At 25.5% G+C, this 12,270-nt stretch overlaps 1 protein-coding gene across 1 annotated transcript; it reads right to left on the bottom strand.

Annotated features, from left to right (window-relative positions):
• Positions 1–9,924: 9,924 nt before the first annotated feature.
• Positions 9,925–10,257, bottom strand: LOC108826907 (protein RALF-like 11). The gene has a single exon (XM_018600250.2). The coding sequence runs from the start codon at positions 10,202–10,204 to the stop codon at positions 9,986–9,988; it is 219 nt and encodes a 72-aa protein (XP_018455752.1). The 5' UTR covers positions 10,205–10,257; the 3' UTR covers positions 9,925–9,985.
• Between the last annotated feature and the right edge of the window lie 2,013 nt (positions 10,258–12,270).

The raw sequence follows: 12,270 nt of genomic DNA on the forward strand, positions 1-12,270 counted from the left end.
CGGTGGAGTTAAATGATAGGATAATTACGGTGAAGTTAAATGATAGGTGTTTAATATTAAACTCTTTAAGGAAATATTTAAATGAAATGTTAGGCTAAGAATGATAATGTGATGTCCAACTATAAAATCCACCTAGAAAAAGTTAGAATGTTTCTGTTTTAGTAAGATAGATGTCATATTTTTTTGTGAATCGGATTGTAAAGAGTACATGTGGCAAAATCAATTCTCAAATATAGTTTTGAGATAAAATTTGACGATTACTTTGCTACATATCTCTACTACTAAAACAAAACAGTAAACCTTTTTAATATCTTTTTGATTTTTTTCTAATATTACAATAATGTCACTACCATTTATTTTAATAAAACAAATTCATTAAGAAACAAAACACATTGACCATTCTTCCTTCTAAGTTGTCGCAGCTATCTATGAATTTACTTTTTAACACTAATTTATTATGAGAAATAACAAATAAATAAACGATTTGACAATTGAGAATATACATGTCTTATAAGTATCTACACCTAACTGTATCATCTGAGCTATCCTATGAAAATCTATGCATGATCGAATTTACTTATACCATGTTAAAAATCCTTTATAAGCATTTCTTCCGTAGTCTGCAATTTCTTGCAGATTATATAGCCTCGAATTCCAACCTCAGATCTGGGTACATAAACCTTTAAAACTTAACCACTAAAATTTTATGCTTTCACTAAACTTACTTTTTAGTTTTTATATAACAGACTAGGGTAAGCCCGCCCTACGGACGGGAAATAGATCAATAAATAATTTAAATAATCAGAATAAATATTTAATATTAGTTGTTATTATTTGAATTATACATATTTGTTAAAACTTATATGTTATTTGATTTGAAAACTAAATAAATCAAGTTATCTGAATAATTGGTTATACTTTTTAAAATATAAATACTACCTATTATGTTGGGTTTGAATATGTTTTTCTAAATAAACCATGTTATCTGAATAACTGGCTATGATTTTTTTTAAAATATTATCTTCGTTCCTAAAAGACATATGTTCTGGGAAAGAAAATTGTTTTAAAAATATATATTTTTTACTTTTTCAATGAGTGATTTAATGAGAAATTGTAAGTTTCAAAAAAAATTAATAGTATTTATTGAATTTTTATTGGTTAAAAGTTATGGAAAATTGTTATTCAAAAAAAGTTGCATTTATAATCAAAATTTAGTGAATTTTCTTAATATATGAGAAAAATCTAGGATATATATCTTTTAGAAACAGAAGGAGTACTACTTATTATTTTAAAAATGTTAAAATGTTTTCTTTTGTTTAGTAATTTATGTTTTAATTATAAATTAATAATTAGATGTGGTTTTACATCATTTCTTGTAATTTCCTAGGGATGGATGACCAGAAAAATAAGTGAGATCCCTTTTTCATTTTTGTTAGTAGAAAAGAAACAAACTTGTAAATGGATTCATAAATTTTTATTTCATTTAATTTTTATTTCATTTATTTTTTTAATTTTTTATTCTTTTTATTTCATTTAATTTTTGTTATGTTATACTTTTGTACTAAATTTAGTTTTACGGTAGGATTTTGATAGAATTTTATTTGTGTTAAAATATATAATTAATTATAAAATTATTTATGTAATATTAGATGTTTGCTTTCTACATGATTCGAGTACGCCTGCACTTGATATACACATGAACCCAAGTATTTCTATCTTTTTAACTTTTGCTATAAATCATCCAAGTATGTCTACAAAAGAGTTATCCCATTTCTTTTTAAATACAACCCAAAACAACCGATAATATGATTCAGAATTTGACCAGCTTGTAGATATTGACGATGCAAAAATAGTAAGAAAGCCTGAGATGTAAAATGGTAGTGAGAGTGACTAAACTCTCACACTCAGGGGTAGAAACCTGATATCAATGCATATGAGCATGTGTTATACTCCATATTATTGTTTTCATTCCTGAACACAAATCAGGAAGAAAACGTAATGATCTTCAAGTACAGAATCCTAACCAATGTAAGAGGATAACTCTTCCAAGATTCAGTACGCATGACCAGGGTCTTGATCAGATTCTTACAGTCATTCACTTCTTTTGAATGTCTGACAGGAACCTGCAAATTCAAAACTGTATGTAATAAAAGTTGCTAGATATTCTGCAAGATAAGCTAATTGCTGATTAAACAACATATACAAAGCTATCAATAAGAATGCATAATGTTTTGTAAAAACACAAAAAGTGAAGTACGTAACCAAAGAATATAAGGAATAGACACTAATTACCTGGACAGGAAGTTAAAGTTGGCTCTCAAAGTGATCCGATCCTTTCCCATCTCACCCTCCCGAAAAAGCTATACATCACAAAGCAGGAATAGGTAAACAATTTAATGAAATAATATAGTAAAAGAAATAGTAATAATAATAATATAGTTGTGAAGAGAATTAGCTCAAGAACATAATTACCTGAGAGATAGTTTGCTTGAAAGTACTGAATTTTAACAAAGGCATCCAAGATACGTCCCTATATAAATCCAGAAGGTTGACATGCGGTGTTGAGTGCTCTGGGTCTCTTCGTTATAGATTGTTTCAAGAACATTGGCCAGTCCTGAAATCAGCGATGAGGATAGATGATTTCGCAATTCTTCTGGGAAAAAAATTGAAGTGTTAGTTGTGATTATGATGTTCACGGTATGTAGACCGACCTTTTTATAGTTGTAGCTGCACCGCCTTGAACAGAGGGTAAGATTCATTGAATGATAAATCGTGCTAGCAGTGGATTGAAGGAGTTAAGAGGTCTTTAATGGCAGTGAATCAATGCATCCCGTAACTGTTTCGTGGAGACGAAACAACACCAGGGCATCTCGATCCAGGGAATCTTCTTCACGATTCTTCTCGAAACGATGATATGAACGCTAAAAATCTAAAAGTCGCCATTGTTGAAGAAGGAGAACTCGGACAATAAACTTAGCTTTTGATTATTTTTGATTTCTTTTATCAGCCCAAATAACCTAATGTAAGCCCGACAATGAAAATCAAATAACCTAATACGAAGCCCAACATGAAAACGTGATAACCTAAGTCGAAAGCAGCAATTTTTTAAAAGATATTGGACACGTGTCGGCGTCTCCTGCAGCTAATAGATGACGTGTCACGCTCTGGAGAGAGGAAACTCTATTATATATAAATAGATTCCCTGCAATTGTAAGAACCAAAATCCACAACATCGATTTTATTGATTGGAGGAAAACCATGTAAACCTAGTTTTCCCTAAAGTTCCTGGTTATATGTAGGACCACGCACAACTCAATCAATATTTGATAACAAACAAAATATTTAGCGTAAAGAACCAAAAAGAGCAAAGAAGATCTTATTCCGAATCTGCATAAGAGCTGTCGGCGATTTCGCTAGTCTAGCAGCCTAATACTTGTAAACCTAGTTGAGTCGTAGCTCGATAACAAAAACGGAAATATACCTAAATTGCTTTAACTGCTAAGTTTGCTGTGTAAAAAGTTCTCTCCATGCACTTCTCGCCTTAGCTTTTTTTATATACTCCTCCTAGGTTGGTTTTGCATATTCCTTTTGTGCCCTTTGGTTGAGTTTATCGCAAAAGGGAAATATTTCATTTTTCTTCGATCTTCATGATTATCGCTTTGAAACTTAACATTTATCTTTGAAACTTGACATTTATCTTCTCTGCGAATAAAAGATAAACCGTCATAGTAGTCTTGCGCTCAATCTCATTCAAAGTCGCAAGTGGGGTTTTGAGCCGCTTTTTAGACCTCTTTGGGCTATTTTTCAACTTCAAACATTTTTACGATTTCTTCGAGAAATCTCCTATGATACGACGTAGGTTTTTAAAGATTTTTAAATCAATCGTATAATCGAGGTAGCTGGTGTTTTAAGTTAGTTGTCGCCTTCATACGATCGATTCAAACTTTTACGAAAGACAAGCCCTTCGCGGTTTTTGTCATAAAGTTTGAACGATAACTCCAATAAAAATGAAACAAGAGACAATGTGGCCATGGTTCGAAGGATGGAGTTCCAAACACAAGACGAGAGTGCATGATATTGATATGATGGATCGAGCTCACCAAATGGCGAACTGTACGTGGTGGACCGAGCTCGCCATATGGCGAGCTGGTCGATTCAAGCCGAGTTCGCCATATGGCGAGCTAGTCGAACTAGGCCGAGCTCGCCAGGGGGAACTGGTCGGGTTGGATCGAATCTTGGCCTCCCTCGGATGACGGTTGGAACGTTGGTAAGCCATTTTTCTGTTTCGTCGTTTGTTCTTCGAGGGTTGTTTGTCAAAGAGATTGGACTTTCCAACCTGAGAACTTTTTGTATAATTTCTTTAAGGATTTTACTAGGCTTTATGTTTCGAAAAATACTTTCCGGAGACTTTTAGTTGTTGATTCCGTCGTGACCAATTTTGACCCTAACAGTTTGCTATCCAGCTAGTTAGAATCTGTGAGCTTTAGCGTGAGGTTCTACCAAGTGGCTTGACGAATTAGATAAGTTAAGTGGAATTGATGGCAGAAAATCCGAGGATGAATAGTGAATTTTTTGCCTATAAGAAGATGTAGTGTGTTTTTCAATTTCTTTACTCATACACTTCCACAAGAAAACTTCTCTAAAGTAGAATTTTTTTTCTCTCTCCCTCATTTGTTGTAACTATTTACTTTATAAAAAGAAGAAATATGAGAGAGAGTTCATTTTAAAGAGTGAGAAGAATGGTATGATGCAAGTTACAATCGAACAAAGTCATTCATACATATTAAAATATATCCCCTATATATTAAAGGAGGAACGACATTTCAAAAATTAGATCCTCAAATTGTTAGTAATTAAAATAAACCCCTATCTTAAGTGTCAATCAATTGGATGATTAAAAAATCATATGTGACATGATGAGATTGAAATTGAAAAAGTGAATGGTCTAATTTGATTTATTTATTTTCTTTCCTTAAACAAAAACCTAGGGAATTACCATAAATAACTAATATATATATGACAATTAATGTTTATAATAATAAAGATTTGATATCAAATTATATATCCTCCATCATTTTTTGTTTAATTTTATATTATTAAAATAAATTAAACAATCAAATTAGCTACATAAATTAAATTTGGATTTTTTCGTATATGTTATATATTGAATTTAAAAAACGACAATAAATGATTAAAAATATTAAAATTATTATGTTAGAATTAATGAACAAAGGTTTAACATTTTTGTTATAACAAGATACACATGATTTTAAAATTATATGAGTAAAAAATGTCATTTAATAATAAAACAAATATATATAGATTAATATATATACCATATAAGATTACATAAATATTTTATATTAAAACTTTCAATGAAATTTCAAGAACATTAATAAATTATAAACTTATTATATAGGCGCTGATCATAGAACCATATGATTATGAAGTCTCATTTAATAAATAATTATATAAAATATAATATTCTTAGAAAAATATGTTGGTCCATCTTAACTTATATTACATTTTTTAATTAAAATAACTATCGAATTGATAAATAATGTACAAGAAAAAAATCTCGCATTTTTCTTATATAAAAGTTACGAAATTACCTAATATGATTAACTTATATATGAAAATTAATTATTATGAGTAATAAATATTTGATAAAATATGTGTATCTTATTTCTTTTTTATTTATTTTATATTATTAAAGATATTAAACAATCACATTAACTATATAATAAAAAATTAGATTTTTTCTTATATGTTATATTTTGAATTTTTGAAAACGTCTATAAATTATTATAAATTTGAAGATCCCACTTTTGAAAATTTTGTGATCAATAGCTTAATTTTTTTGTTATAATAAGATACAAATGATCATAAATTGTATTAATATGAATTTTATTAAATAAATATTCTAATTAAATAACTTTCCTTAAATAAAAGTTACAAAATTACTCAATATGATTAACGTATATATGAAAATTAATGATTATGAATAATAAATATTTGATAACAATTTTTATATCTTAGTTCCTTTTGTTTAATTTTATATAATTAAAAGATATTAAATAATCACATTAACTATATAATAAAAACATTTAGACTTTTTCTTATATGTTATATTTTGAATTTTTCAAAACGTCTATAAATTATTAAAAATTTGAAGATCCCACTTTGAAAATTTTGTGATCAATAACTTAATTAGTTTTGTTATAATAAGATACAAATGATCATAAAATTATATTAATATGAATTTTTATTTAATAAATATTAGAATTAAATAATAAATATATATATATATACTAACGATTTAAAGCAACAAGATTGGTTGCATCAATTTAGTCGTTCAGTTGAAACCTTTTAAAACTATGTGGAAGACTAAAGTCAAAGTAATTAGATTTTGGAAATAATAAGGTGATGGTTCTAAAATCATTAAATCGGTTTCTCAATGATGTGAAAGTTAAATATTAAAAAAAATTATAGAACCTGTTTTTGGAATAAAAAAGACTTATTGACCACATTACAGTTTTTATAGACATAAAGAGGATGTAAAAAATTTAAGCCCAAATCGATCAAACTCATCACAAATTCGAAATAGATTTCGTTCCATAATTACAATTACAAATGTTCAGCCCAACATATCTCATATATATTAAATCACTTAAATCACTTGAACTATTACAACTGAGGCTTTTTATTTTTTTAGTTTTTCCTTTTTGTTATTTTTGATTTATTTTAACAGTAACTAAATTGAAGCAAAGATTATAAATTTGATGAATAACAATTAGTTGAAATTTTTTACAACTTTTTTAAATCTTTAAACAAACAGAGTTGTGTTCAATCGAAGACATATTAATTTGATGAACACTAAATGGAAGAATAATAAAAAATTTCTTTCATGCTTCTGTTTTGTTTTTTTATTTTTATTTTTTAATTTTAGAGCTTTGATATTAATTTTAGATTTTATTATTTTATTAGATGATGAAGCATTTTTTTATTCTTTTATTTAAATATATAATATTTTTTAATAAATGACTTTTTGACAAAACATGCAAAATCTAATAAAATATCAATTGTGTACGTGTTTATCTCAGGCAAAATCTTTTATTTACATAGGTAGATTCTTAGTGAACATGACTCATATATTTTCTGTACTTTTCTTTCTACACATATCTAAAAATATCAAACATGAATTATATGATATTTTCTGATTATTTTTCATATATCAATAGTTTCAAATTTCACAACTTTATTATATTAAAATATGATATAGTAATATATTTGGATAAACCTAAATATACTAATAATTATATCTCACATTTATCAATCAATATCTACAAAAAAACAAGATATTTTCAAATTCAATGCCAAATTTTGACCACGATTTTTAAAATATTATTTCCAAAGACATCCTCCTAGATTTATGGCATTTGAATTTCATATTATATTTCTTATAATTTAAAATGGATGTATTTGTATAAGGGGGTTATTTATTTTTAAATTCGACTGAATTTATTTCTTTATTTTTTCCGCTTGAAAATGTTATTGATTATCAATAGCAATAAACCTTATTAACTATCCAATAAATAACATTACATGAACATATTTGTTTATTCACACTATATGATTTTAAAACACTAAAATAAATTTAACACATTTTACTCTTATTATTTTTTTCCATAAATGTTTACATGAATCGTTGTTTGATGTTTTCTATTAATATTTAATATTATTTAATTATCTGATAGATTTAGTTATAGTTGATATTTTATGTTATCGTTTTTAACAGGTTTATTTTATCAAACACGTAAAATATTATCAATTTTTATAGAGTTCTACCGGGTTAACCGGTGTCGGTGAGGTTGATGCAGTTTTTTTTTGGAGTTTCACAGATTTTATCATGTTTTTAGTTAATGAACTTTTTTGTTAAATCCTAACCGGATTACTTACGGATCACCGGATTTACTAGTAAGGGTTTTGGGTCGAGAACTAAAACACTAAAAAATTTAAACTGCCAATAAATTTGTTATTTTCATCTATTAAACTAAGTTGGCATTGTTTCATCTATTTCCTCCATATCTAAGGAATAACTAAAAAAGAAACTTAATACCCGTGCACGGTCGCACGGATCAAGGTCTAGTACTTTTTTATTTAGGCAGACAAGTTTCGATGACATTATATGTAAATGTTCTAGTAATTAGAGGGTGTTTGAATTTGGGATTTTAAACATTAAAATCTCTCAACTAAGTTTGTTTTGGGTAAAAACCCATAAACTAAATATTTACCGAGAAAACCTCCAAACTAATTTTATTTAGTGAATTAAACCTTCTCTCTACAGTGCAGGTCATAATTATCTTTACAACCGGTAAATATTTAGTTTAGGGGTTTTTTCATTAATCAAACATAGTTGAGGAGTTTTACCATTAAAAATAATCAAAATTCTTAAATATAATAACATTATATAAAAATTAGTAACTTTAATTTTCAAAATCAGCATTTTTAAAAATTTCTTTCAATATATGAAACTGATTTTTTTTTATAAAATCAACATTATATATGTATAAATTAAAAATGTACAAAACCAGAAAATATATGATAAGATATACATTTTATTATCTAAAGATTTATTATTACATTTTTATAAGATAAGATATACATTTTATTATCTAAAGATTTATTATTACATTTTTATTAGATAAGATATAAATTTATATATTTTCTGGTTTTGTACATTTTTAATTTATACATATATAATGTCAATTTTATAAAAAAAATATTCAGTTTCATATATTTACAGAATTTTTTAAAATGCTAATTTTGAAAATTAAAGTCAATAATTTTAGATAATATTATTATATTTTAGAATTTTGATTATTATCTTTTAATAGTAAAACTCCTTAACTATGTTTAATTAATAAAAAAACCTCTAAACTAAAGATTTACCGGTGGTAATAGAATAATTATGACATGCACTGTAGAAAGATGGTTTAATTCACTAAATAAAGTTAGTTTGTGGGTTTTCTCGTTAAATACTCAGTTTGAAAGTTTTTATCCAAAACAAACTTAGTTGAAGGATTTTAATGTTAAAATCCTTAAATTTGAGGCTGAAAAAGCCTAATAACTTGACGCATCAATTGGTTCCTTTGTAATTAACTTACAAAACTAAAGTTATTTTATTTTTAGTGTTCCCCAATTAATATATACTCTCTATGTTTCATAATAAATGTTATTTAGTGTTTTTTTTTGTTACACAAAGTATCACTTTATAATTTCAATGCAAATTATACTTACCTTCAGCTGAAAATTAATTTTTAAACCGCATTAGTTAGAGAGGTGTAATTAATAACAACTTATATATATTTCTGTCGTTTTTTAATCTGTATAAAAATGTCAAAAGTGACACTTATTAACTTATTAAGAAACGGAACGAGTAAAAGATTTTTTATAGTTAACTTTATTCGACCATTAATTCACATTGGGCCAGAAAATTGTATCCGTTAACTTATAAGAAGATTTATGAGTCATGCAATTACCTCAAATTGGATTTAAGTTTGACGGTTCGTACCCAAATCTGCATTGTATCGATTACTTTGTTCACTTTTCTAATGTATTTAACCATTTATGTAAAATATGAAGTTTTTGAAAATAATCATTCGGTTTCCTTAAAATTTGTACAGATTGGAGAAATCAATATATTCAATTGATGTGCTTTATAACTCGCCCAGTTTTCCATCATTGTACATCAATTTATTTTTTCCTTCCTACATTAGTTTTATATATCTTCTAAATTATGTACTATAAACATAATATTATACTTTTTAGTTTTTACTGTAAATAAATATTGTTCACACTATTAAACATCTTTTATATTATGTAGATTTAATATTTATAAAGTTTTTTATTCCCGGTAAACGCGGATTACAACCTAGTTATAAAGTAATACATCCGAATGAAATTAGATGATGAACTTCACGCCCTAATCTCGTTGGCAGCGTGTAATAATGGAACACCCACGGGTATAATTGTTGGCGGGGACACGGCTCTTATGGAGAGAGTCTGGAGGATTGCATCCTGGCGGAGGGTTAGGACCCGAGCACGGATTAACTACACCTCCAAATATGTAAGTCCTACCCTCCACTGGCACCGTAACAACAAGGGAACAAATTACTAGCAAGCATATCGCCCATGTCTTCATATTTTAAAAACTAAACGGGATATTATTGTTTATGTTCTTCTTGTTCCTTTTGTTTGTTGTGAAAATGGGCAACTGTGGAGCATATTTATATAAAGATAATATGTTACATATATTTATATGGAGTGGTCAAAAGGTCAAACAGTAACATATTATCTTTAATTTTTGATACTCGTTAATCTGGTAAATAATCCATCAGTTTATAGTCAAGGATCTGATTTATTGACTTAATGCAGTCTAGGATTAGGCTAGACTTGTAACGAGACAAAACTTTTGATTTAAATAAAATAAAACATTACAATTTAACTCATTCCTAGACAAACAAATGTATTAGTTAAATACTATAGAGTAGTCAAATCAATAAGCTATTATTATATATTAGTCAAATCATTAACTAGTACTATAACATTACATACAAACAATTTTAAGCTATGATATGAAAATTTACAATTTTATCAAACTATAAAGTATACATATATAATTTATCATTTTAAAAATTATATTAAACTTATGAATTATATATATCAAACTTTACAATATAAATTAATCAAACTTATGAATTATATATTTTATGTCAAATTATTAAAAACATAACTTCATATTGTAAAATTTGGTATTATTATTTTATCAATAGTTATCATATAGTTAATCATATTTAAGTTGTATATATGATACATATTAGTTTCATAATTTATATTTTTATATTATGAATGTATTATAAATTTAAAATATGATATTTTATTATGTTTTATATGATAATTTTGTTTATAAGCAAGTACACTATCTATGAAAAATAAAATATTCTTAAAATGTTGCAATCTATTCTTTAGATATTTTACTTCCTTATTTCCTATATGGTTTGTTAGTCCAAATTTGTTGCAATCTAATCTCTAGATTTCTTCTTTATTTAATATTCAAATATCTATAGTGAGATTTGTAAGTAAATAATCTGTTGCAATCACAAGATATATTATTTCCTAATACCATATATTTAGGGTGGTCTATTGAATTAGAGATTTTAGAAGATTTTAGGATTTTGTTGAAATCTCATGTTATTTAATCATTGACACAGTTAAATTTAGTGACAAATGCATATGTATTAATTAACATCAATAGAGATAATATGATCATGGATATAATAAACTAAGTGTTTTCCTGCACCATGTGCAGTAAACAAATTTTAAAATATTTTAACAGATAAATATAAATTATATTTAATACTTTTTATTAATATTGTAAATTTTATTTTTATTATCAATATTTTAATATAAATTTAATTTAACTAAACAATAAAATTAAGATAAAAAAACAATTTTGTTTATTTTAAATTATATTTAAGAATGTGTATGTATATATTTAAAATTATAATCTTAGGTAGATTTTTCTATCTATTTATTTTAATAAAATATATTAAATAAATATGTAAAAATGCATAATTGTCAAATATTAAAATTAAACAATATTTATAAAATTTGTAGTTATATATAAGAAACTAATGATTTAATGATTTAATTGGATTTTACGATTTAACTTTTATAATTTTCTGAAAAATGTATACATTTTGAAAATTTTATAATTTAAATTATATTTCAAAATTTGAAATGCCATAGTTAATTATATTTATTTTAATGACAATTGTGCATGTATATATTTAAAATTATAATATTAGGTAGATTTTTCTATCTATTTATTTTAATCAAATATATTAAATAAATATGTAAAAATTGCATAATTGTCAAATATTAAAATTAAATAATATTTATAAAATTTGTAGATATATATAAGAAACTAATGATTTAATGATTTAATTATTTTACGATTTAATTTTTATAATTTTCTGAAAAATGTATACTTTTTTGAAAATTTTATAATTTAAATGATATTTCGAAATTTGAAATGTCATAGTTGAATATATTTATTTTAATGATGATTTATGAGTTATTACCATATTCTAAAAAATCCAAAAATATAAATCGACAATAAATGTAATATATGAGTTATTACCATATTTTAAAAAGTTTACAAAAAATATAAATTAACATTAAATATAATTGTTCATGTCATATTAA

This window comes from Raphanus sativus, chromosome 9 (assembly GCF_000801105.2).
Source record: "Raphanus sativus cultivar WK10039 chromosome 9, ASM80110v3, whole genome shotgun sequence".
Lineage (NCBI taxonomy): Eukaryota > Viridiplantae > Streptophyta > Magnoliopsida > Brassicales > Brassicaceae > Raphanus > Raphanus sativus.

Coding starts and splice junctions, on each gene's coding strand:
- LOC108826907 (XM_018600250.2), bottom strand. CDS start 10,204: ATGAAGACATGGGCGATATGCTTGCTAGTAATTTGTTCCCTTGTTGTT.